The 26,903-nt window shown below is 55.1% G+C and overlaps 1 protein-coding gene across 2 annotated transcripts; it reads right to left on the reverse strand.

Moving 5' to 3' along the window:
* Positions 1 to 463: 463 nt before the first annotated feature.
* ALDH3A1 (aldehyde dehydrogenase 3 family member A1) lies at positions 464 to 26,842 on the reverse strand. Of its 2 annotated transcripts, XM_032618070.1 has the most exons (17): positions 26,525 to 26,842; positions 25,543 to 26,404; positions 25,272 to 25,385; positions 24,582 to 24,725; positions 22,327 to 22,445; positions 8,817 to 9,010; positions 6,709 to 6,820; positions 6,177 to 6,343; positions 4,603 to 4,834; positions 4,223 to 4,308; positions 3,772 to 3,980; positions 3,138 to 3,255; positions 2,496 to 2,637; positions 1,690 to 1,856; positions 1,167 to 1,266; positions 673 to 803; positions 464 to 596 (listed from the first exon to the last, which is right to left on the reverse strand). In XM_032618070.1, the coding sequence occupies exons 8-17, from the start codon at positions 6,336 to 6,338 to the stop codon at positions 582 to 584; spliced, it is 1,362 nt and encodes a 453-aa protein (XP_032473961.1). In that variant the 5' UTR covers positions 6,339 to 6,343; positions 6,709 to 6,820; positions 8,817 to 9,010; positions 22,327 to 22,445; positions 24,582 to 24,725; positions 25,272 to 25,385; positions 25,543 to 26,404; positions 26,525 to 26,842; the 3' UTR covers positions 464 to 581. The 2 variants fall into 2 exon arrangements, with proteins under 2 accessions (XP_032473961.1, XP_032473962.1); XM_032618071.1 differs by lacking the exons at positions 22,327 to 22,445; positions 24,582 to 24,725; positions 25,272 to 25,385; positions 25,543 to 26,404; positions 26,525 to 26,842 and adding exons at positions 10,685 to 10,879; positions 11,415 to 11,506.
* Positions 26,843 to 26,903: the final 61 nt, after the last annotated feature.

The following is a 26,903-nucleotide window of genomic DNA, read 5'->3' on the forward strand; positions in this document are numbered from 1 at the left end:
GAGGGGACGAGGCACAGGTAGCAGCCAGCGGCCAGCCTCGGCCAGTCTTCCCCGGCTGCCCCGCTCTCCCCCTGGCCTGATTCCGGGCTCCTGCTCTGGCCCGCGCCCTGCTTCCCATGGCTGTCGCTGGACCCTGTCCTGACCCCTCAGGCACCCCCGGGGCCCAGATGCTGCCGGCACTGAGGGTCCTGGGGCTGACCCCGGCTACCCATCCTCCGGCCCCAGGACCATCACTCTGGAGTCACCCAGGGGGTCATGTTGACCACCCACCGCGGGTCTCACCAGGGACCCCCACCTTGGCCTCCACGGTCACCCCTCTACTGGACACACCTGAAATGGAGCTGACGTCCCCAAGTCCAGGGACCCTGGGGCTAAAGTGAGGCTCCGGGGGGGTGGAGGGGAATGGGGGGAACCAGAGAGGGTGGGGGCAGGGCTGCAGAGACACGCACGCACGCACATTCCTGGGCTGCTGGGAAACTTTATTGGTCTCTACTCTAGAGAGGGAGGCGAGGATGCCCTCGGAGCAAGAGGGGTGCCAGGAGCAGCCGTCCAAGGGCGCAGCACAGCAAGGCCAGGGCAGCTCAGTGACGGGGCATCTGTGGGGGACACGAGGCGTGGTGAGGCTCTTGCCCAGGGCCCAGCGGCTCCCCGCACTGCCGCCCCGCCACTCACCTTGGCCGGGCTCGGGGGGTATCTGGCTCTGAGGGCCTCCTCATTCAGCAGAGGCCTCACCAGGCAAGAGCGGCGGTGGGAGAAGGTCTCGAAGCTCTTCTTGCCATGGTAGGACCCCATGCCGCTGCCCCCTGCGGGAGGAGCCGGCTCAGCGTGGCCCCGAGACCCCGACGCCCCTCCCGCGCCCCTTCTCCGAGCGGCCTGGGGGACCCCGATCCCTGGGGTGTCCGCCGAGACATCCACGCCAGGAACAGTGGCCAGGAAGAGCCTCATCCCAGCCCCGCCACTAGGTGGCTCTGCGACCTCTGGCGCGTGCGGCCTCTCTCAGGCCCCAGGTGACCTCTGGGACCCTCTAGGGTCTCAAGGTTGAATGTGGCTGATGGATGTGCCAGCAGAGGGAGAGGTCAGTGGGAGTCTGAGGCCCAGCCCAAGGGTTGGGGGGGAGGGGGACACCCGCGGGGGGCAGTGGGTCGTGAGCTCGGCCCCAGACTCACCCACGCCCCCGTAGGGCAGCGAGGGCACGGTCGAGTGGACGATGACGTCGTTGGCCGTCACCCCGCCACTAGAAGTCTCCGCGATCAGCTTCTTAATCACCTACAAGAGCCCTGGGGCTCAGCCTGCGGCCCGGGACGCCCAGCCCCTCCCCCTCCCCGCTGCGCGGGCGCGTCCTGGAGCCGCAAGGACGCGGGAGCCGGTGAAGGCAGAGCCCCGGCGCCGGGCCGCTCCCCGCCCCGAGCCCCAGGCAGGGTTCTCCACTCTCCCCACGTAGTTCTGTGGGGAGATGGTAAGAGCAGCAGTTCCCAGGACGGCGTGCGCGGCACCGAGGGGCTCATCATCATCTCATTCACGCCCTGTCCTGATTTCAGAGCTGAGAGGAAAGGGGCTCAGGAAGGTTAAGCGGCTCGCGGTGAACAGTGAGGCTGGGATTTGCTCCCAGGTCTGTGAACCCCCGGATCCTGTTTGCAGGAGCGGCGCACCCAGGGCCCCAGGACCCTGGAGGAGGGTCCCCCGGCTCACCTTGTCGTTTAGGGAGAACACATAGAGGGCCAGGGGCTTCTCGCGCTGGCTGATGAACTGGATGGCTTCCTCCAGGCCGCGCACGCATACGATGGGCATTATGGGCCCGAAGACCTCCTCCTGCATCACCGGGGACTGGGGGTCCACGTCCACGAGGATGGTGGGGGCTGGAGCAGGGAAGAAGCCGGCATCAGCCAGCGCAGAGACCCCAGCCCAGGCGTCACCCAGCCCTTTACAGACAAGGCCGGCAAGGCTTAGTGGGGCGGGGCAGGCACGGGGCCTCCTCCTGCCAGGCTCCATCCCGGCGGACCACGGAGAGAACCCTGGATTTACCTATATTGGGGGGGGGGGGCGGGGAGCCCGGGCTCCACACTTCAGGGGGCGGGCCCTGTGCCCCACTAGCCACGTGAGCCCTGCTGGAGCTCTTCAGCCTCCTGGCAACTTGGGGGCCAAGTGGGGCCCCATCTGCTGACCCTCCAGCCCAGGCACTGCGGGCCCCTCCCGCTCGGCACACCTGGGGTTCCTGTGGCCTCTGCTGAAGCTGCCGGGATGCAGAGGAGGTGAAGCCTCCTCTAGGCCTTGAGGGGAAGGGCTTCTGGGCTGGGGAGAGGCCTCCCAGGGGCTGTGTCCAGCTCCTGCCCGCCGAGAGGCCCAGAGCCAACCCGGAGCCACTGGTGAAAGTGATGGACACACACCATGGGGCTGTGTCTGCTCTTCAGGGGTGTGTGCCCACCCGCCGCCCGCTCGCGGGGCCCCTGGCAGCCCTGGCGGGCAGGCAGTGCTCTCCTGAAGGGCAGCGCACGCACCTATGTACCGGCTGGTCGCATCCCCGGTGCCCCCGTAGGCGACCTTCTGGCCTTCCATCAGGCCCATCACCCTCTGGAAGTGTAGGGAGTTGATGATTCTCCCATAGTCGCGGGATTTCTTGGCATCCTCCCCGTAGAACTCCTGTGGAGGAGAGCCTCCAGGTGAGGATGTGGACCCTCATCACGGCCACAGGCTGTGAGGTCACCGGTGACCCCAACCTGGGAGCACACGTGGGCACCGCCCTGTGGAGCAGCAGTCGATGGCACAGCGACCCCGAGAACTACGGAGCTGCCGCACCCTGGGCGCCCCCCGACTTTCCTGGCACACGAAGTGCTGCAAGACAGCTGTGTTGTTTGAAAGAAATACACGCACAGCGTCTGGACATCACACTGGGACCAGACGCGTGCGTCTACAGCAAGGAGGATGGAGGGAACACACCAAGTCAGCAGCGACTGGCTTTAGGTGGTGGGATTCTGGGTGGAGCTTTTCCCCCTTCTTTATGCTTTTTAATCTTTTCCAAATTATTGACAGTGAGTGTGGATTATTTTCATGAGCAGAAAAGAATGAGCCAGTCTTCTCTCAAGTCCATGTCCATGTCACCACCTGGCAGCCTGTCACCCGCCCCCGGGGCCAACACTGACCTTCAGGGACTTTGTGAGCTTCTCCACGACTTGGTTCTGGATCGAGGGGTCACACAGGATGTAATCGGGGGCCACGCACACCTGGCCGCTGTTCATGAATTTCCCCCAGGCGATGCGTCTGTGAAAACCCCAGGTTAGATGACATATCGCCAGCCCGGGGGGGCTCCCCAGGAACAGGCCTCTGGCTCAGTTAGCCCAGGGTCAGGGCATGAGGGGCTCTGCTGTGAGCTGTCCACCAGGGGGGCCCCTTAGCACCCCACTGGCTTCTAGATCCCATGACCCTGGACGTGCTCACAGGGCCTGCGGTGACCTCATCACTGACTGGCTGGGGGTGTCTGGCGTGGGCGGCCTTTATCCCCCTTTTCACAGCCTTGAGCCCTGCACGGCCAGGTGTCACTGTGCTCAGGGTCCCACACCCCAGAAGGCTACGTGTGCGGGACACGAGGGCGGGCAGGGCTGTCCTGGACCCCTCCTCTGCGGGAAGCCTTTCCCGCACCTCTTCTGTGAGCATGGTACCTCCAGCCCCAGCTCCCGCCAGGACCGCGGGCGCCCTGAGGGCAGGGGCCACGTCAGTGTCACTCAGAGTGAACTGCCGTCCGCCTGAGCTGGGGGGCAGCCAGGCCAAGCCCCTCACCTGCAGGCGACATCCAGGTCACAGTCCTTGTCCACGTAGCAGGGGTTTTTGCCCCCCAGCCCCAGCGTGACAGGGGTCAGGTGCTTGGCCGCAGCCATCATGACGATCCTGCCCACCCCGGTGCTCCCGGTGTACAGGATGTGGTCAAATCTCTCCTTGAGCACCTCCGTGGTTTCCGGGACACCCCCACTGATCACCGGGTACAGATCCTTCCGAGAGAGGACAGAGGTGAGGCTCAGAAAGGACCACAGCCCCCTCCCCACGTGGCCGGGCAGTCGCCACCAAGTGGACCCCCTCTCTTAGCTCAGGGGCTCCAGTCACCCCAATGGGAGTGGCCAGCTGTCCTCACCCCACCCGTGGCTTGGGCCCTGGCTGCAAGAATTCACTATTTCTCAACCCCTGAAGACACGGCCCCGCCCCAGTTCTCCGTGTGCCCTGGAGAGTCTGTCACCTTGTCCAGGTACTGGGGGAGGATGGTGGCCAGCAGGCTCGCTGTGTTCTCACTCAGCTCCGACGGCTTGAGGACCACCGCGTTCCCTGCAGAGCACACGGAATCAGGGCCATGCTGGGGCCACCCCCCTGCTCTGCCCTCCCAGGGACCAAGGGTGTGTGGTGGGCGGTGAGGCTGTGTGGACATCTGAGCCTGGCTGGGCCTGGGCACCGGGAAGCCTGGTCCCCACAGCCTCCTGTGAGAGCCGGACCCTCCTATGGCTCCCTGACCCCAGGCTGCCTCTTCGCACAGGCCTGCGCCCCCCACCCCAGGCCCTCCCCTCCGCAGTGGAGAAGAGGGATCTCTCCTGGCTCCCCGACACAGAACGGGGCTCATGGTACCTGCAGCAATGGCGCCCACCATGGGCTGGATGGTGAGGCTGAAGGGGTAGTTCCAGGTGCCGATGATGAGAACCACACCCAGGGGCTCTGAGTGGATGTAGGACTCATCCTGCTGGGTCTGGGGCGTCTTCTCCACGGGCTCGTCCGCAGCCCACTCAGGGAGTTTCTTGATCACGTAGTCGATCTCCTCCAGGACGTACATGATCTCCTCGTAGTAGGCGGTCCATTCGTTCTACAGCGAGAGGGCTCCGTGAGGCTTGCTGGCCCCAGGGTGAGGGCCACGCAGCCGGGGCTCTGAGCAGAGGCCCCAGGGCTGGCGGTGGTCCTTGGCTCGCTGCTTCCCAGCTTTGTGACCCCAAGTGAACCTCCTGACCTCAGTCTCCCAGTCTGCAAAATGGGAACATGACTGGACCTCATGCTCCGGGTGGGCCCATTGGACACAGCCTGGCTTGTTCTGCTGCCCACACGAAGGGGGCCATTCACCGTGGGCTCCCCAGCCCAGTGGGCCAGGCAAGAAGGCACAAGGGGGCAGAGTTGAGGATTAGCCTTCGAGCGGTGGGTCTGTGAGGGCCCCTTTCTGCCAGTGCTGGGGGCCCAGACAGGTTGGACACATCGAGGGCACCTCAGACCTGAGTAGTGATTTAAGGGTCACTCAGTGAGTCGGGGGCAACTGAGCTGAGGGGTGTCCAGGAAGGCTTAGAGATGAAAATGAGACTTGAAGCCAGGACGGAGCCCTAAGAAGGCCACCCTGATGAAGTGGCTTCAGGAAAGAGGCCACCAAAGAGAGTCAGGAGAAAATCCAGGAGACCCTCAGCCAGCGGAGGAAGCCAGTGTGGGGAGCTTCCGAGAGAGGGGTGCAAAGTGGGATACACAGCTCTTCCGTTAACTTTGGCTGTGCTGAGCAAGACAGAAGTCGTGAGGTCAGCACTGGGTTTTCTTGCCTTTGTTTTTTGCTGTAAGACGACAAATCTTGAGAGATTAAAAAAAAAAAAATACAGCGGCAAAAAGCCAGGAAACGGTAGGGGGACGGCCTCCACAGCCCCTCTGCTCTCCTCCAAGGCCAGGCGGATGGAAGGGTGGAAGCAGGCCCAAGTGACTTGGGGGCAGCGAGGGGGAGGGGCTGAGTATTCGGAGGGGTCTGATTTTGCCTAGGGGTAGGAGAGGATGGGGAGGGAGGGAGGGAGGACACCCAGCAGAGCAGGCTGCCCTCCGCGAAGCCAGGCTGGGCTGTTCCCTGGTGTGGAGAACCCGGCCCGCACGGGGCTGAGAGGTGAAGGAAAGAAGAGGCCGGAAAGGGGTGGCCTCGTGTGCTGGGCTGGGTGGAGAAGGGCGTGAAGCCAGGAGGGGGGATGACGGACCTGGCGCGTGGGACCTGGGGCGCCGCAGGACGCAAGGAGAAGCCGGCACGCCCCGTCTGAGCGGCTGCGCTTTCCCCTCCGTAAAAGGGTCGTGAAGCGCCCGGAGTGTTTTGGGGGCTAAGTGTCAAGAGCCGGGCGCAGAGCCCGGCCCGCGGCGCGCAGCCCACGTCCTGGGCGCACGCAGCCCTCTCCTGCCCGTGGCCGGTCGGGGCGCACCTTGCGGAGGTCGGCGGCCAGCGCGCCCACGAGGTCCTTCTCGCGCTCGCGGATCAGGCGCCGCAGCCCCTCCAGCTGCTGGACGCGGCACTGGAGCGGGCGCGTCTTGCCCGCGTTGAAGGCGGCTCTGGCCCGCTGCACCACCTCGCTGATTGTGTCCATGGTTCCTGAGGACAGAGAGCTCCTTGGAGCCGGGAGGAGGGCGCGCGCTCCCCGGCCGCCCACTGGGACCCGGGGTCCCCAGGGCAGCACCCACCCTCACTGGTAATTTTATAGGAAGAGGAAGATCTCCCTGGGAGCACTGAGAAATGGCCTCCTTTTGCCTTCTCAGCTCCCTAACCCTGTTGTCTTGGACTCTTCTGGCCATCGGCGTACTCCCTCCCTGAGCAGATGACAGACCCCCGCAGTGAGGACCCCAGGCAGCAGTGACCTGCGGTCCTAAGGGTGTCTACAGCTGCTGATGGTGGGTTCTTGGCAGGGTGCTGGGGGCAGGCCCTTCCTGGCATCTCTCAGGGCCCACGCCCACCTCTACCTTCGTGTAGAGTTGGTGACTCTCGCAGGCAATCACTCCGAGTGCTGTGCACACCCAACCAGGGCAGTCTCCAGATCAGATTACAGGACACGGTCGTGATCCCACACCCAGGCTGATTAAAGAAGACCCAGCATCAGGGTTCTCACACCACCTTGCTGGCTGAGCCGACATTCTCAAAAGCACTGGCGGCTCCCCAGACAGAACCAGGCTTGGTGTTTAAACCCGTGTGTGTCTGTAACACCTGTGAGACAGACCTACTCACAGAGCTTCAGATTTCCACAAAAAAGCTGCCCGTACAGCAGACCATGCTGGCGAAGTGGGATGGCTCTGCTGGGAGGCGTTTGGCTATGCCCGGCAAAAACCTTTAAAATCTATCTCTCTGTGACGTAGTAGGTCCACGTTCAGGAGCTCATAGAAATGAGCGCATTCTTAAACATTCGTGAACAAGAAAGTTCATCAGGCTTATACATAAAAGAGAGATACTGGAAATATCCTAAGTGTCCATCAGCAGGAGACAATTTCAAAGACGTCTGCTGCACCCACGTGCCAGGTGATCGTGCGGTAATTAGGACAAAGATGGACAAGTGTTTCAGCACCTTTATAAGGGCGCTCTCTGTACCAGATGTGTCCCGGGCATGAGGGATAAGAAACAAAACAGGTTCCAGAACAACAGATACCCCAGGCGTGTGCGTGCCTGTTCACGCGAGAGCCCAGAGGGGCGGCCCCCCCCCCCCCCCCCCCCCCCGCCACCCGCGTGGTGACTGCGGGGGGATGGGAGGGAGGTTGGGGGTGGATTAGAGGTGATCCTCATTTTCATCTTCTGGAGGGCTTCACTTTTTTTGCAGTGAACTTGCATTTTTAAAAAATGTTTGTTACCTTTTTGAATAGGTAACACGCACATGGTAGAAAATGTAAAAGATACAAAAGGGACACAGAGAAAAGTAAACGTTCCTCCTCCCTTCTCCCCCCGCAATTCTTCCTGTCCTCCATGAGGTTCCCACCCACTTTCAGACACGGTGTAACCTCTGACATCAGAAAAAAACCACAATAAGGCTATTTCCATTTGGCAAAAAAATTAAATACCATATCTACATATATGTAGATACACATATATGTAGATATGGTATACATAATACACATGGTATATGTGTATATATTACCATACATGGTATATATAAATTTTTTGCCAAATGGAAATAGCCATTTATAGATGTATACGTATGGATGTGTGTATATGTATATATGTATGAAATCCTGCTTGAATTCCAGCAAGTGGCTTCTGATCCCTCCCATCACCTCCCCCCTCCGCAGCACTGACCCCCACCCTGGCTTTCGGCATGGACAGGAGGGCCCTGCTGGCATCCAGGGTGCCCCAAGCCTGGGGTGCCACGGCCCCCTCCCTAGGTCCGACGGGAAATCGGAGGGAGCCCTCTGGGATCCCTCGGCCCAGCCTGCCATGGGCCAGGCCACCCGTGACCCCAGCCACACAGCCCGGCAGGAAGGTCCTGCTTCCCTCCCCAGCCTCGTGTGGGCAAACCAGGGCAGCAGCCTCTGGCCATCGGCCACCAAGGCCTGGCGGCTCAGGGCAGAAGAGCTGGTGGGAGGGAGACCGGGAGGGCTGGCCCCCAGCTCAGCACTCAGAACCATGTGGTCTCTGGGAAGGAGCTTCCTTCGTGGGCAGCGTTAACAGCAGTGTCGCTTCTCAGTCATTACAAAGATTAATGGCGCCGGGAAGTAGCTAACATTGCGCTTGATGTCCCAGTGGGAGCGGCTGGAATTAGTCCCCCAGGACGCATCCTTCTTCCCACACCCCTGCATCCCGCATGCTTCACCTGTGCCACTTTGTTCCCAGGTGTCATCATCCCCTTTGATCCTCACAAAAATCCTCGCTCTGTAGGAGCGCCCACCAAGAAGGAGCCGTTATGAGTCCATTTTACAGATGAGGAAAGTGAGGCCAAAAGACGTGCAATAAATGCTCTGTCTTTGGTCTCCCAGTTAGCAAGTAGCAAAGTCAGGATTTGAACCCGCTTCTGCCTCTATCTCAGGCCGCCCGTGCCTTTAACTACAGGACTCTGCTGCCTCTGGGTTACTGAATCAAGGCTTCTCACCCACTGTCCCCTGGGTCCCCCTGCTCCAAGGGTCCCCGGGGCCTCTACCTCCCTGTGGCAAGGGTGGTAGAGCTGCCAGACGTGAGCTTCAGGCCCTTGGGGCAGCCAGCCGCGGATTCTCAGATGTTCCTGGGTGTGGGGAGGACCAGCCACAGAGGTGGACCCGCTCCTGGCCAGGCTGCAGCTAGAGATTTCTAGAAGGAGAAGAGAATGGGGAAGAGAGTTACCTACGACACAGGCTGTCCCGGGGGCTGGAGCTCCAGGAATGGGCATCAGCCTAGAGCGGATGCATTTAAGGACCCTTCTCCCCGCCCCCTGGGCCCTTGGAGTCCCTGCCCAGGAAGTTTGCATAACAAGAACAAAACAGTTTTCAAACGTGGGGTGTAGTAATCCGGCCCTCTGCTCCCAGTTTGGGGGATTAGGCCTGGGGTTGTCTGCTTTTGTTCTGCTCAGAAATGCAAGAATGTGTCTGTGGAGGCTTGGGCGGGGCCGGGTCCAATCTTCCAAAGGAGCCCCTGTGTTTGCCTCGGGCATGGGACTGCTGATTGATTCAACCTGACCTGACTGCTTCCAGATTTTCCAAGTGCAATTACCAGCGGCTGTCCTCCCGACCTCCCTGGTTACATAAGGGCGGGGGAGGCACAGTCACAGTGAGCGTGCACGCAGCTACCCGAGGACGCCCCATCAAGGTGAGATCTCTAAGCCTGGGGAATCGCAGGCCGGGGCTTTCTACACGAGGCCCCACCAATACGTGGGTCTGCCCACTTGTTGAACAGCAGAGAAGAGGGCCACGGACCAGTACCGACTGCCAGGAACCTCCCCAGTGAGGCCAGTCACCCACAGAGCCAGAGATGCTTGGGCAGAGAGGACTCTGGGATAACAGATGTTTGCTGGGCGTCTGCTCAGTGGGGATGGAGGCCTGTGTGGAAGACACATCTGGCCACTTCTCACACCGCCCCTGCTACCTGGACTCTGGGCTTCCTCCCACTGGGCACTTCCTGCCACCCTCACCCACCAGCCTTGCTTCCCTACAGGCCCCTGCAGAGGTGCTCTTCCCTTCCCCCTCCCTCCCCCTGGAATGCCCCTCCCGTACAGCCCTCATCATCACGCTTCCTCCTCTTCCTCCACATTATTTTTCTCCAGACCATGTATCACCCTCTGAGATGCTATTTGTCTACTTATTTTGTCACCTGCCACCCTCCAACTAGAATTTGCTTTGTTCACTGCTGTATCCTCAGCACCCAGAACACTGTCTGGCACATAGTAGGTGCTCAATAAGTGAATGACGGAATAAACAGAAAGTTTCAAAATAATATGAACCCTATAGTGGCTGGAATATGCACAAGATGCTACAGGGCCTCAGATGAGAGTCCCGAGGGAGGGAAACGGAATCTGAGCTGAATGGGAGGTATTTAGGCTTGGAACAGCAAAAGCGAGGGCACAGAGGCAGGAAACAAAGTCGTGTGTCTTTGCAGTTATTAAGGTGCTATTAAAAACGTAACTAATGGGAAAAGAATTTGAAAAAGAATAGGTACATGCATATATATGACTGAATCACTTTGCTGTACACCTGAAACTATCACAACATTGGTTTTGTTTGTTTGTTTTTTAATATTTGGAAACTCTATTTTAATGAACAATTCTTTTCTGGTGTGATTTTATTTTTTTATTATTATTTTTTGGCCGTGCTGCGTGGCATGTGAGATCTTACTTCCCCAACCAGGGATCGAACCCGCTCCCCCTGCATTGGAAACGCGGAGTCTTAACCACTGGACCACCAAGGAAGTCCCAACATTGTTAATCAACTATACTCCAATATAAAATAAAAAGTTAAAAAACTAAAAGAAAAAATAAAATTGTAATTGAACCTGTTGGAGATGCATATTCCCAGGCTCCACCTGCTTGACAAAATCAGAAACTCTGGGATGAGGCCCAGCCATTGGTGGTGTAACAAGTCCTCCAGGTGATTCTGATGCCTCCAGGTGAAGTTGGAGAACCAGTGACTCACCAGTTATTGATAACAGTTTACTGGGAGGAGTTCCCTTTGATCTGTGTTTTTATTCCTTTAAGAAATTGTTATAAGAAAATCATATTATTTACTGTTGAATATCTGCTACAAGTTACAAACATATATATGGATTTATAAAATTACACTTTGTAACGATATAAAGCTGGGAAGATTGATGGTAATGATGTGAGTATGAGAGAGATTTTATATTGGCCTGTGACACAGAATTCAGTTTACATGTTTCAAGTGGCCAAGGAACTAGGGTGATGGCATAAAACCTTATGAGAAATTGTTCTAAGGAACGAATAAAAAGTTTGTAGTGGCAAACGTGAAGTCATCAGGTGACAGCAGGTGTGACGTGAGGCATTATTCCATTATTCCATCACATCTGGGGGGCCAGCACTCAGGCAGCAGTCACTTGTGCCGTGACTGAACGCATGGGCCTCTGGTGACAATTCCACAGGGAGGGTGTTATTCTCCCCATTTTATATAAGGGGGACCAGAGACTTGTAAGAACGTTGGTCCAGGCTCTCACTGCTCACAAGTGGCAGAAGAAGCCCTTGAACCCACCAAAGCCCAGGCTCACTCACCGAATGCAAGCCGTCTCCCCGGAAGTGAGATGCAGCCAAAGCAACCCCAACAGGAAGTGACGTAGTCCATGGCCATTCCCCACGGGGGTGCCCTCCTGCCCTCCTTCTGAACGTTCTGATCACCATTACGCAGACGGTTCCAACCAACCTGGGGATCTGGTTCCTCAGGCTAAGTGAATGGATGGAAAGAGGAAGGACGACAGGGAGGAACAGCTGTGAAGAACAGCGAGGAAGATGCCGAATGGAAGGATCAATTCCATTTACAACAGCATCAGAAAGAAGAAGTAAATTTAAATGTAAACTTAACAAAAGAAGTGTAAGACTTACACACTGAAAATTGCAACACATCGTCAAAAAAAATTAAAGATCTAAATAAATGGAAAGAAATCACGAGTTTGTGGATTGAAAGACATAATACTGTTAAGGTGACAGCACTCTCCAAATTGATTTACAGATTCAATGCAATTCCTGTGAAAATCCCAGCTGGCTTTTTTTTTTTCAGGAGTAGAAAAGCTGATCTTAAAATTCGTGTGTAAATGCAAGGGACCAAGAAGAGCCATAACAATCTTGATAAAGAAGAAGAAAGCTGGAGGATTCAATTTCAAAAGTATAACAACGCTGCAGAGATCATGATACTGGCATAAAACAGACAAGCAGATCAATGGAATAGAGCTGAGAGTCCAGAAACAAACCCTTACACGTGTGGCCAACTGACTTTTGACAAGGCTGCCAAGACAATTCAGTGAGGAAAAAGAAGTGTCTTTCCAACAAAAGGCACTGGGATGACGGACTATCCACATGCAAAAAGATGAACGTGGACCGTTACCTCACACCATACACAAAAATTAACTCAAAATGGATCATCAACCTAAAAGTAAGAGCTAAAACTATAAAACTTCTACAAGAAAACATAGGAGTAAATCTTCATGTCCTTGGGTCAGGCAATGGTTTCCTAGATAACAAGACCAAAAGCACACGTGACAAAAGAAAAAAACAGCTGATTGGACTACATCAAAGCGTGGGCTTCCCTGGTGGCACAGTGGTTAAGAATCCGCCTGCCAATGCAGGGGACACGGATTCGAGCCCTGGTCTGGGAAGATCCCACATGCCACGGAGCAACTAAGCCCGTGCGCCACAGCTACTGAGGCTGCGCTCTAGAGCCCGCGAGCCACAACTACCGAAGCCTGCGCACCTAGAGCCTGTGCTCTGCAATAAGAGGAGCCACCACAACGAGAAGCCCTCGAACTGCAACGAAGAGCAGCCCCTGCTCGCCACAACTAGAGAAAGCCCACGTGCAGCAACAAAGACCCAACACAGCCAAAAATTAATTAATTAAAAAAAAATGTCAAAGCATTTGTGCTGCAAATTATACCAGCAAGAAAGTGAAAAGAAAACCCACAAACTGGGAGAAAATATTGGCAAATCATGTATCTGATAAGGGACTTAGAGTATATAAAGAACTATTACAACTCAACTTTTATCGTTTGTCAATATTAGACCAATAACCCAATTTAAAAATGGGTGAAGGATCCAAACAGACATTTTTCCAAAGAAGATATACAAACAGCCAACAAACACATGAAAAGATGCTTGGCATCATTCGTTATTAGGGAAATGAAAGAGAAAACCACAATGAGATACCACTTCCCAGCCACTAGCATGGCCATTAAAAAAAAAAAAAAAAAAAAAAGGCAGAGACAATAAGAAGTGTTGGCGAGGAGGTTGAGAAATTGAAACTCTCCTACATGGCTGGTGGGGATGTAAAATGGTGCAGCCACTTTGGAAAACAGGCAGTTCCTCAAAGAGCTAAACACAGAGCTACCATATGACCCAGCAATTCCACTCCTAGGTCTACACCCAAGAGAAAGGAAGACCTGCGTCCACACAAACAGTTGTACATGAATGCTCACAGCAGCATGATTCATAGGAACCAAACAGTGGAAACCACCTAAATGTCCATTAACTGATGAATGGATAAACAAAACGTGGTGTATCTGTACAACGGAACGTTATTACACCGTAAAAAGAAATGAAGTTTGGATACATGCCTCACCACGGATGAGTCTTGTGGACAGTATGCTCCAGACACAGGACTACGTAGTGTACGACTGATTCCATTCATATGAAACGTCCAGTAAAGGCAAATTTATAGAGACAGAAAGTAGGTTAGGGGCTGCCTGGGGCTGAGAAAAGGGAGTGGGGGCAGAGGGCGAGGACTGACTGCTAACGGGTACAGGGTTTTTTTTAGGGGGACAAACGTGTCCATGATTAGGCTGTGGGGATGTCTGCACAAAAAACTAAAAAAACATTGAGTTGTACACCAAAATGAATAACATGGTGTTGAATTTTATCTCAATGAAGCTCTTAAAATATGTATATCATATTCAGTACCCTCACTCTGAGAAAATAGGAAAACGCATTAGGAAAATGTGGAATCTCCCCTACAGAGAACTGAAAATCATTTACGTAGATCACACCCCCAGGAGGAGGTGGAGTGTAACCCTCTTTTCTTACGTGTGGGATGTGTGTAGTGACTTCTTTCCAAAGAGGCCAGGGTGGACTGGTCAGGGGAGTAACTCTACACAGAAGTTGTTGATGAACACGACCTCGGCGGGTGTTCAAGGTCAAGGTCATGGCGACCCCATGTCCCCTGGATACCACGTGATAAAAACCGGCGCTTCCACTCTGTGGTCTGCTTCCCCAAACCCAAACCCCCAGTCTAACCATGAGATGAACATCAGACATGCCCAAACTGAGGGAAGTTCAACAAAATACCTGAACAGCCCTCCTCAAGACCATCAAGGTCACCAAAACAAGGGAAGTCTGAGCCCAGAGGAGCCTGAGGAGATGGGACAGTAAATGGAAGGTGGTCTCTGGATGGGATCCAGGGACCGAAAAGGGACATTCGGCACAAACCAAAGAAACCCGGAGAGAGCATGGGCTTCGGTTAATAACACACCAGCATCGGTGCACTAGCTACAACAAACAAGATATCGGCAATAGGAGATCCACGCACAGATGACCCAGGAACTCTCCACACTGTCTTGGCAATTTTTCTGTAAATCCAAAACAATTCAAAAGTAAGATTTTTTTTAAAAAATCTCATCTGGAGGCAGCACGCAGGGTAAACGAGTGCTAGCTCAGGGGTCCCCAGCTGTGAGGCCCGGGAAAGATGCTTACCTTCCCGGGGCCCCATTTCCCCATCAGTTAAAATACGGGCGCCAGAATCACGAGCAGTTGTGTGGGACCCTGAGGAGGCGACACGCGTGAAAGGGCTTTGGAAAGTGAAATTCCTTCCAAAATCATCCACGGAAAGAGGTAAGCTTCCGTGAGCTGCACCGCAGACCTAAGCTAACCTGCTCGTCTTCCTAATGTAATACTGGCACTAGGTCTTTGCCTGGGGAGCCCTTCAGCCTCCAGGCGGGCTGCCCTTCCTCCTCCCGTCGTCCCCACTGCTTTCCCAGTCTGGCACCGGCTCCCCTCCTGCTGTCGCCTGGTGGATGCCCCCCTCCTGGCACCATGGGTGTCGCCTCCCCACTGAGATCCCGCCATGTAAACTTCCCGTATAAACTTCCGGATGAGGCCCAGTGCTGGGGCTCACTGGCCTAGAGGGCTGACTGCTGAGGCCTGGTTGGAGCGAGGCGGACAGCGTGGGTGGGGCAGGCTGGACTCGGCTTCGCCCAGCAGCTCTGACCTCGGGGTCGCCCCCCGCCGCCGCCGTCCTGGGTTCTTGGGTGCAGCACTGAGCCACTGGAGGACACTGGGATTTCAAATACTGTTTAGAGAGCTTCTCCCGGGACAGCGGCAAGGAGAGCGGACCGGCTGCAAGTCTGGGAAAACGTAGGAAGGATCCCCGGGCGTCCCTTCCCCTCTATCTGCCCTAAGGGCAGAGACTTGGGTCAGAGAAGCTGCAGGTGTGCATCCCGGGAAGTCAGTGGGAGGAAGAGGGAAGCTCCCCCAGGGATGCTGCAAAGGTCCCCCACTGTCACCCGACCCTGACCTTCCCCTGTGCAGGCTCCCAGGAAGCACCCAGGAAGCCAGGGCTGAGTTGGAACAAAGGGCAGCCTGGGGCTGGAGTGGGCTGGGCTGCGCGGCCCGGCAAAGTGCAAGTCACGGTGAGCTGGGCGCCTGGTCCGACCCCGCCCGGAGCCCCCGCCTGCTGGGGGGCAGGCCCGGGCCGCCTGGCACTCCTGCTTCTCGAGCGTGGGAAGCCGCACCCCGATTCCTGACAAACACGAGTGCACCCCATCGCACACCGAATCTGGTATTTATTCTAACAAGGGCGAAAATCTCTCCGTTTTATTTCTGCATGGTGATCACACAAACATAATTCCGTGAACCTGCACAATGCGATGGCTAGTTTTTAGAGCCGCCCTTTCCTTTCACACATAACTGGCTTGCCTCTCCCTCTGTCAACACCCCGTAAAATTCCAGTGTGCACCCCTGCGTTTTTCCCAATGCTTATATAACATCCGATAAAGTTCAATGTACATGACACACTGGGGGCTGTCGCTGCTTTTAAAACAGGGGCTCATCAGACACGGGTTCTGATCCCCCGCTGCCTCGGACCGCGGGATCCACTCTGTCCCCTCTCGCAGCTGTTTAGTACTAATATCAACAACGTTTGATGTGCACAGGACCAGAATGCTCCCTGTTGAGGGGAAGCCACCTGGCTTCCAGCTTTTGACCGATGCTCCATAAGCCTCCTTGAACTTACGGGTGTTTTTATTTCTCTGTAACAGAATCCCAGGAATGTTGGCATTTTTGATTTCGGGCGTGTTGCCCGACGGATTTCTGCAAGGCCGTCCCTGGAGGCCAGCAGGCTGTCCGGGCTCTGGTCCAGTCAGGCAGCCAGTGCCCTGCGTTCTTGCCGCTTCTCGGCTGTTCCCTGACCCCGGCGGGTGGGCTGGTGCATTGTCACACCTGTGCCGGCCACAGGCCTTCGCCCCACTTCTCTTCTGTGTTTTCCCTGTCAACGTTTAAGAGCTCTTGCTGTTACAGCTGCTGAGCCCTTGATCTCTCACTTGTCCGTGGACTGGATTTATGGCACCTTTTGCTACACAGTTTTAGCATAGCCAGCGAGAACTCTTCTGTTTTAGTTTGAATGAGGAGGGTTCTCTCTCCCGTCCTATGTAGTTCATCTAATTCTCGAGACATTCTTGTAAGATTTGTATTATTATTCACTCTGAGCCCATCAAGAGACTATTTTATCAATAATGCGGACGTCCCCTATATGAGCTCATTTAATCCTCACAACTGCAAAGAGGTAGGAACTATTATTATGCCCATTTTATAGATAGGAAACGGAAGCACAGAGAAGCTAAGTAATTGGCCTAAGGTCACACAGCCGGTAAGTGACAGAGCCAGGCCTCACCTGGCATTGATTCCTTGATTCCCCCTTCGAAGGCTCACACCCTTGGGCTTCCCCATTTCCTCCAGGTTTTCGAATTTTTGCTGTAGTGTTGAACAGTTTCCTTAAAATGCTTTAATCTCCTGACTCTGTCATTATGTCTCCTTTCTGAATCTTAACCTTGTGTGTTTCTGTATCTCATTTTTCTTTCACAAAGAAAGTGCAAGTCAGGGTGAGCTCGGGTTCTTCTGCTCATGGGCGTTTGCGAAGACCAGGCCGCACTTCTAAGAGAAGCGTGAAGCTAGGTTTCTGATTCATTTCTGTTCTTCTTCATCAATTCTATCTTCCTACTTTCTTTTTGTACTTAAACTGGGTAAGTAGGTCCTTTGACTTTTGTTTTCCTATTTTAATACTGATGGCCTTTGTCTTTATTTCCCACTGAACATACAGTTTCGCCGTGTCCTGGAGTTTTGAGAATGCAACATTCTTACTTTCACCGCTTTCCAATAATTTTTAATTTCCCTCTTGATGGCCTCTTTAAGTGTTTTTTATAAGTGTGTTTCCTAATATCAAAGTAGTTAACATTATATTCGTCACACCTTTATTATTTACTGCCAGTTTTCTCAGATTATGATAAATATATGGCCGCCTTCTCTGCTTTTCTCTATTGGTTCAGGTCTTCTTTGTGGTCAAATAGATAATTTCTGTAGCCGTTCCAGGGACATACAAATGAGATGTATTATTTCTGTTCACAGATGTAAAAATCTCCACCTATTGAATCAAATGTACTGACTTTTCCTGGGTATACTATCCAGCTGTCCTTGCAATTCTGATACTTCTGCTCTGTGTGTTTAACCACATTTTGCTTTGTTCATACAAGTTTATGACTGTTTGATCCCCTTTATAATTTTTGCTTTTCTTCTTCCTCTGTTGTGATCTTAAAGGCCACCTTATCTGATGTTAATTTGGGTGGTCCTGCCTTATTTTTGTTTGCACCGGTCTGAGCACCTAAGTCCCTCCAGCCCTTCTTTAGCCTGGGGCTTTACACGCATTTCTCATAAATGACAGAGGGAGGGTTTGTCTTAGACGCCCTCTGACAGTCTCTCTGTTTTACTAGAAGGACTGGGACCTTCCATCGCATTCTTCCCATTACCTTTGTGTCCACTCTTCACGTCGCTCTCTCCTCTCTGATGCTCACGGTTCCTCCCTTTCCCTGCTCATCTGAAAGCTCTGCCGCCAGGGAAGCCCCTGAAATGGCTTTTTAATGTGTTTTCAATTCCTGCTTCCAGCTGTGCCTCCTCAAATCTTTCTGTCCCTTCAAACATTGTGAGCGGCTCCATCACTTCCTGGTCAATTTCCTGTGCCCAAAGCTCCATCCAGACTAAGTTAGCACTTCGATCCCAGTGCACAGCCTCCGCCAGCTCAGCTCCAGTCTGTGGCCCCAGGAAGGGGACAGGTCTCATCCCGCCTCGTCCCCCGAGGCTCTGTCCCCCAAGGCTCCGTGGCCCTGGTGCGGGGGCTGACAGGAGAAGGGACCAGGGCAGCGTCCTTCTGCTTACCTGGCGCTCCCCACGGCCTCTGGGGACTCCCAGGGGTCCCGCAGCTCCTGCCCACCACACAGGTCCCGGGAAAGGAGAGATTTCCCCGCACCCTCAGTTCCAGCCCCACCCTCCAGGGCACCTTCCTCGGGTCCCTTCACCTGGCTGGCAGCTCCCCTGGTATCAGCGAGATGGTCCACGGGCGCGCCTCCTTGGAGTGCTGTCAGCTGGAGGAAAATCACACATCCTCTTGTGCAAATGGGGCCCCCTCTGCCTGGCTGTCTCTCTCTGGCTCTCTTTTCCAGCTCCATCATCTCGGATGACACAGAGGGTAGCTCAGCAAGCCCCCTGGGTGAGGAGATGTCCCTTCTGCAGGCACCCCGATCTCTCTCGGTGACTCTCGGAGGCCCCCTCGGTTGGCTTGGAGAGGTGGGGACTCCACCTTTGGGGGACTGTTGTGGGGGAAAGGAAAGGGCCACAGGCCCCCCTCAGGTGCACGACTTCCGTGACTCTTAAAATTGCTGCACTTTCTAGTTCCCTGTCTCCATGGCAGAGAGATGCTGGAAGCAGTTCTCTCCCTCACCTGGAGCGAGGTCTCCACGGGGCGAAGGGCCAGAGTGCCCCAAGGAAGGACAGACAGAGCCCAAGGGGAGGGGGCGTTTCAGGCCCTGGGGCGTGGCTGGAGAGCCGGCCATTCCCACACTGGCACACATGCCGGTCTCCCCTGAGTCCATACTGGTGATGCTGGGGAGGGGCCGGCAGCCACTCTTGGGACCCCGGAGCCGCTACAGGGAACACGGCCCGGTCAAAACCACCTGCACAGCTAACTACAGCAGACCATCACCCAGCCTTGAAAAAGGGAGGAAATCCTGGGGACTGCCCTGGTGGTCTATCGGATAAGACTCAACGCTCCCAATGCAGGGGGCCCGAGGTTCGAACCCTGGTCAGGGAACTAGATCCTGCATGCATGCCGCAACTAAGAGTCCTCATGTCACAACTAAGGAGCCCGTGAGCTGCAACTAAGGAGCCTGAGAGCTGCAACTAAGGAGCCCGCCTTCTGCAAGCCGGTGCAACTAAATACATTTTTTAAAAATGTTTAGGGCTTCCCTGGTGGCGCAGTGGTTGAGTGTCCGCCTGCCGATGCAGGGGACACGGGTTCGTGCCCCGGTCCGGGAAGATCCCACATGCCACGGAGCAGCTGGGCCCGTGAGCCATGGCCACTGAGCCTGCGCGTCCGGAGCCTGTGCTCCGCAACGAGAGACGCCACAACGGTGAGAGGCCCACGTACCGCAAAAAAAAAAAAAAAAAAAAAAAAATGTTTAAAAAAAGGGGGTGTACTTCCTTGGTGGCGAAGTGGTTAAGAATCCGCCTGCCAATGCAGGGTACACGAGTTCGAGCCCTGGTCCGGGAAGATCCCACATGCTGTGGAGCCACTAAGCCCATGTGCCGCAACTACTGAAGCCCACGCGCCTAGAGCCCGTGCTCCGCGACGAGCAGCCTCCGCTCGCCGCAACTAGAGAAAGCCCGCGTGCAGCAACGAAGACCCAACGTGGCCAAAAATAAATAAAAATATTTAAAAAAATAAGGGGGAGGGGAGGAAATTCTTACACCTGCTCCAACAGGATGAACGCGGAGGGCGTTGTGCTGAGTGAAACAGCCAGTCACGGAAGGACGCGCACTCTATGGCTCCACTCGTATGAGGTCCCTGGAGTCACCAAATCCACAGAGACAGAAGCTGGGATCGGGGAGGGGGTGCCAGGGGCTGGGGGAGGGGTGCAGAGTGAGGGTTTAATGAGGACAGTTTCAGCTTGGGAAGATGAGCAGGTCCTGGAGGTGATGGTGGCGATGGATGCACAATATGAATGTACTTAGTGACGCTGAATCGTGCACTTAAAAATAATGAAGATGGTGAATTTTACGTTGTGTGTGTGTCTAAGTCCTCCGCTCAGTTCCACTGCTAGACTCGGCTCTGAGCTGTGGACACCATCTGGGAACTAGAGCTACTCTTCCCATCAAACCAGGAGCCTCCTGTGTCACGGGGTCATGGAGAGAACCCATTTCTCCAGGCTTCTCCCTGCCCGTGCCTGACAAGCGTGGGCTCCAATTTCGCTGAGAGCTGTTTTCCTACACGATTGCAGCTAATGATGACACTCAACTCATGTATGTCTCAACCAGACTCCACGCTATTTCCCTGGAACCATCAGCTGACCTTTAACATGGACCTTAACTCTGACTGGAATTTAAAGTCTCTGTATCAGCACAGTGTAATTTCCGTTGCCCTTACCCTCCACCCCCCTTTTTCTTCTATTTTAATCAGAAAATATAGTTAAATACTGAAAAAAAAAAAAATCCCATCCACATGGACCCAGTAACGTAGCAGATGCATGGACACCCTCTACTGAGCCCCCTGCCCCGGGTACTGGGGCGGGAGCCGCGGTGGACAAAGGGCAGAGGCGACCCTCGCCCTCACAGAGACCCCACTCCGCAGGGACAGAGCCGGCAGAGACTCTCGGGGAGCTGGGTGGAGGCCCTGTGCAGTGGGTCAGGGGAAGTGGCCCCAGCACTCGTCCAGGTGTGAACCAGCTCCGGCTTTAAGTGAGCAAGGCTAGACTTGCTGAGACATGGGTGGAGGATGACAAAGCCGAATCAGGACAGCAGTTACCTTTGGGGCAGGGAGAGGAACAGATGGTGGGGTGGCGGGGGGGTGGAGAATGCACCAAGAGCTTTCTAGGTATGTAATTTCTAAAGCTGGGTGGAGGGAACACAGGTGTTAAGTATTTTTGTATATTTTTGTATGCCTATTTCATTGTTTAAAGTTAAGACTACTTTTTAGAGCAGTTTTAGGCACAGCAAAACTGGGGGGAGAGACACAGGGAGCTCCCGTGCACGCCCTGCCCCCCTGCATGCACAGCTTCCCCACCAACAACACCCCACCAGAGGGTACATCTGTTACCACTAATGAAGCTGCACGGACAGGTCATCCCCACCCAGATCCCAGAGTTGACATGAGGCTCACCCCTGGTCTTCTATATTCTGTGGGTTTGGACAGATGTATCATGACCTGTATCTATCATGATCATATTGCACAGAGTATTTTCTCTGCCCAAAAGAAGAAAAATGTAGCTTTCGAGGTGCCTGTGCAACGTCCAAGCTAAGCGTCCAGTGGTCATGGGAGTGTTGCTGGGTCAGAGCCCCATCGTAGACACGGGCTCCCCTGCGGGGTGAAACTGAGAGCCAAAGAAGGGAAAACAGGATTGAATCCTGGAAGCCACGGGCTTGAACAGAGCGGGAGAGAGGCAATGGATTCGGGTGCAGCTTCAGCAGAGCAATTTATCTATGAAACCAAAGAAGTGAGGGAACCATTAGGTACTAGCAGCCTCACTGGGGCATCACTGGTGAACAGCACAGGATTGGAGCAGCCCGCAGGCCCGACAGGTCAGGACCGGTTAAACAAATGAAGGCGCAGCCATTCAAGAAATAGCTTCAAATCTGTAAAAAGGGCAGATGTTCATAATATGTTCATACATAAGGAACACAAGTTTTAAAATAGTATATGTTGTATAATTCTATTCTTTTTTTAAAAGTATTACCCTGGGTAGGTGTAGGAAGCACTTTTTTTTTTTAAATTTATTTATTTGGTTGTGCCGGGTCTTAGTTGTGGCATGTGGGCTCCTTAGTTGCAGCTCACCGGCTCCTTAGTTGTGGCATGCGGGTTCCTTCGTTGTGGCATGCGAACTCTCTTAGTCACGGCACACGAACTCTTAGTTGCAGCATGCATGTGGGATCTTAGTTCCCTGACCAGGGATCAAACGCAGGCCCCCAACAGTGGAAGCACAGAGTCTTAACCACTGGACTGCCAGGAAAGTCCCTACAATTCGATTTTTACAGAAGATTTTGTTTGCACAGGGAAATCACGTGGGCAGATGAATTAAAATGTTAACATAATCTCTGGGATGATGTGAGGTTTGTTCCTTTCATTTATCTGCCTTTGTAAAGGTTTCTGCAATGAACACAAAGTACTTACGAATATAAAAAGGAGAAGGGCCTTCCACAGGGAGCAGGTCCTGTCATTTCCTGGGACGCTGAGAGAGGAGTGGGTCCCACGGCAGGGAAGCTGTGCATCTGGGCTCCACCGGGCCAGGCCTGGGAGACAGACCAGCACGTTGTCAGCCCTTCTCCGTGCGGGGCAGGCGAGGCGTAGGGAAGCCTCCCTGCCTGCGGGTCTGAGGGAGGGTTCCTCCCACACAGCGGGGTCCAGAGTTCCCCCCTTCCCTCGAGGGGTGGATTTGGGGGAGCCCCCGACCCCTCCACCCCCAGGATGTAGGAGACTCCACCCCTCAGACAGACGGCTGTGCCTTCCCCCTGCCCTTAGCCTCTGACGGTGTCTCCAGTTTTCTGCCAAGGTCCCCTTACACCAGCCTGGCCGAGACCCCAGCCCACATCTCTCCTCTCGACACCCCCCTCACATCCTCTACAAACACCGCAAAGCGTTTGAGAGCCGCTGGCTAGGTGCGACCTCTTGGCCACCTGGGTTCTCAGGTCTCAGACACCATCCATGATGGCCCCCGGTCAGAAGATACACATAAAAGTCCCCCTAGGCTCCTTGGTGCCAGCAGCCCTCGGCCCTCCATCTGCGGTGTAGGGGTGGGGAGGGGCCTGAAGCACAGTCTTGGCCTCGGGCCCCGAAAAGGCAGGGCCGAGATAAAGGCTCCTGGGCAGGACCTCACCGGGGAGTGCGAGCTCAGGGGCGTGAGATGGGGAAGGGGAGGCCACAGGAGGACGAGTGCTGTGCTGGTGGTGACCACGCCACCCCGGATGCGGGCTGCTGCGGACCACGTGGGGGCCAGCCTGGAGGCCGGGCTGCTGCAGGGCAGGCACCAGGGCCGCTGCTTGTGGCTCGTCGCACAAGCACTGGGGTCTCTGGACAGAGGCTGGTCGACCACTGACAAGTCTTCCACGACCTGGTTTGTTCGGCGCTCCCCCTGGTGGCCACTGGCATGAAACGCAACGCTGTGCGCCCACTCCGAGGTCATCCGCTCGGGCCACCCCTAGACCTCCGCACGTCTGATTTCCCGGTCTCCCTTCTAGGCCCCGGCCACCCCCCACAGCCTTCACCACCACCCACATGTCTGCACAGACCCTTACCCTGGACCTCTCCTCTCCACGCAAAGGCAGTGGCTGTGCACAAGCTCTGCCCGTCTTGCAAACGGGGTCTTGCGTGTGACCCAGGAGGAGCGAGGTGGTCGTGTGTGTGTTTGGGTGTGTACGTGTGTGTCTGTGTCTGTGTGTGTGTGTTCTCCTCTCTGACACCAGGCAGGGTTGCTGCAGGATCGACCCCCCGGAGCAGCACGGACACAGGGTCACAGCAGTGCAGCGACACCCGTCCTGCACGTCCTGTGCCCTGATTTCTGATTTTGTTCCCAGGCCGCCGCAAAACTCTTTTTACAAATAGTCATTTTTCACCAATTCCGTTCTGCTTAAATCAGCCAGAGTCCTTTCCATTCGTGGCAGGCTGCAAAAATGGCCACAGGGATTCCTCCCCGTGCCCCCCTTCCCGGGTGAGCAAAGGGTTTCGTGGTAGGTCATTGCCGTGCTTCCCCACCTTGAACCTGGACTTGGTCCACGGGACACTGGGAGATCTGACTCCACAGGGCTGAGGGGTGAGCGCCTGGGGCTTGTCCTCTGAACAGGGCTGGGCCCGCAGTCGACAGCAGAACGTCAAGCAAACCCACAAGCACAGGTGAGCCACCTCAGGCCACTGAGCACCAGCCACGCTGAGCCAGAGCAGAGCCACCCAACTGGACCATAGAATTATGAGAAATAATATGTGTTCACTGTGTTAAGCCATTGTCTTTGGAGTGGTTTTGTTACACAGCAAACGTGAGCTCATACACGATGTCTAGCAACGGAGAACCCCACCCGATCCACCCACATCCTATTCCTCTCCAAGTCCTGTGGGTTTTCGCTACTCCCTACCTCTTCGAAGCAGGCATTTCCTCCTCTATGTTTCAGTGGATGTCCCTGCAGCCATTTATGCCGCCTTCCATCTTTTCTCCAACCCACCAGTTCAATCAGGCCACCCCCTCTGCTTCGAACCTCCTTACGGCTGCTAGAGGGCCTCCCCCAGCCTTCCTCGCCGCTCACTTTGTCCCCACATGCCGACCTTTGGTCAGGCAGGGCTGTTGCCGAGCGCCTGCGTCCATCACGGGATGGACGCACTCACACGTGCACAGACACGCGCACAAGGGTCTCTGAGCGCAAGCAGAGTCGTTGCTATACCTGCATCTTGCGGCGGTGCGGCAGGGCGTGCGCTCGGGGGAGCCTGCCTGAGATGAATCCTGACGCAGGCACCGACCACTGTGAGATTCAGCAAGTTACTTCCGTCTCTCACAGGTGGCTGCGAGGTTCACGCACGTGAGATTCCTGGAAGTGCAATGGCACAGGACTGCACACAGCGTCTGCCTGGAATGCGGACGTCACCACTATCATCACCACCACCATCACCACCACCACCATGACCATGACCATGACCATCATCACTGTCACTGTCATTTTCCACAAACATCTGTTGAGCACCTGCTCTTTGCCAGGCACTGTCCTAGGAGCTACGGACACTATGAACAAGACAAATTCCTGGCTTGAGAGAGCTGACGTTTTAGTGAGGTGAGTAGAGTCACAAGTAAAAATAGAAACAGAGTCATTTCAGAAACTGGTTACTGGGCTGCAAAAAGCAAACGGTGCTGGGACAGAGAATGACTGCCGTGTCTTCGGTGCCTTTGCTGTTGCAGGCTCCCCCTGCCATGGGGCCTTTGCACATGCCAGTCCCCCGCTCTTAGAACATCCTCCCCTCCTTCATTAACCTGGTCAGCGGCCACTCATTTTTTCCTGACTTTGGTCCCATCACCCCCGCCACAAGCCCCGCCACGAGCAATAACAGCGTCCACCTCTCTTTTGCGGCATTCATCATACCTGTGTGTTTATCAGTCGTCTGAAGTGTACACCCCGTGAGGGCAGCCAAGCCTCTCTCTCGCTGCTGTACCTCCAGCACAGCAGGTGCTTAACAGTTTTGAATAACAAACAAAGCTGGAGAAAAGACCAAATTTGAAGTCAAACATTACAGTTCCTTGAAATTTATCCGTCAGAGTCTGGCCTAGGAAACATCTCACAGAGGAGGATATGCCTTCCCTAGACCCTGCCTCACACCAAACCCCTCTTCCCTGTGTGCGTTCCAGGTACTCACCCTGAATCCGATCATAGAGAAACTTGGGATTTTTCCTTCTCTACCCTGGTTGGCTGGAGGCCTGGCTCTTCTCGCCCACGAAAGACCCTCTAGGGCCGCCCTCAACACAAGAGCGTGAAGGCCCCTGGGGGAAGAAGTCAGAGGGAGACCAAGGGCAGCCTTTCCCCCAGGGTCCCTCTGTCTCTCCTCTGGGGCCCGATGCCCCACCCACTCTCAAGGGAAAGGCTGGTCTCACCAGCCCCACGAGGGGCCTGGGGGGCTCCTTGGGGCAGTTTTCCCGGAGGAAGTGGGTATAGGACTCACCTCCCTGCCTCCATCAGAAGGGAGCTGGGCTTCTGGGGGTCGGGGTCAAGTGGGCACCTGGGGACCCTGTGAGCTCCTGTGCTTAGGTTTTCATCAGGCCCTCAAGTGCCCGTCACTGTGCAAAGGGCATTTTCCCCACAAGAACTGTGTGAGAAGGTACTACTCTGATCTTCAAAGGATGGAAAAAGGAGGCCCAGGAGGGCGAGGGGACCTGCCCAAGGCCACACAGCAAGAGTGAGAAGTACCTCGTTTGTCAAAGAAGCAGAAAAAACATGGGCTCCCCAAAATGTTCCAAAACTAAGAATTGTACAGACTTTGCATTCCGTGCGTTTACTAGCCATTTGATGAAACGTCTAAGAGCAGAACCGTCGCTGGGGAGGTGCTGCTGACCCGGGGACAGTGTCCACATCCGTGCTAGCTGACCCCAGCAGGGCGAGCAGCACGTATCCCTGGTGACCTGTGTCCGCCGCCGCGTGCGCCTCGATGCCTGGCTCTTCCGCGGTGCCTCTGTGCGCCGGGGCCACACGCGACGGCCTGCAGGCCAGGTCCGGTCCACAGCCTAGAGATTAAGAATGGTTCTTACATTTTAAGTGGATTGGAAAAAAAAAGGCTATTTTGTGACACGTGAAAGTTACAAGAAACTCAAACTGAAATTTGAGTTTGAGCCGGTGCATCGTACCGGCCCCGGCTACTTTCTGCGGCACGAAAGCAGAGCCGACCAGCTGCCAAAGGTGCTGCCGTAGGGTCCTGAACGGAGAAAGTGGGCACCGCGTGGTGCCCTGGGCGTCCTGTCCGATTTCCTCTGACACGACGCTACAGACGAACAGATGATGTGTTCGTGACCGTGTGGAAGGAAGCTGGGATCCTCACAAGTAAACAAGCCGCTTATGTAACAGGCATCTGTTTCCCGAGAATCCCCCCCCAGGTTTCATATCCTTTCTGAACTGACACGCTTTTGTCACATGCTGGCTCCTCTGACGGCGACTGAATAAATGTTGATGTGTGCTCCGCACCAACTTGTCTGAGTTGTTTTAGCACTTTCTCAGTGGAAAGGAGCA

Source organism: Phocoena sinus, chromosome 20 (assembly GCF_008692025.1).
Source record: "Phocoena sinus isolate mPhoSin1 chromosome 20, mPhoSin1.pri, whole genome shotgun sequence".
NCBI lineage: Eukaryota > Metazoa > Chordata > Mammalia > Artiodactyla > Phocoenidae > Phocoena > Phocoena sinus.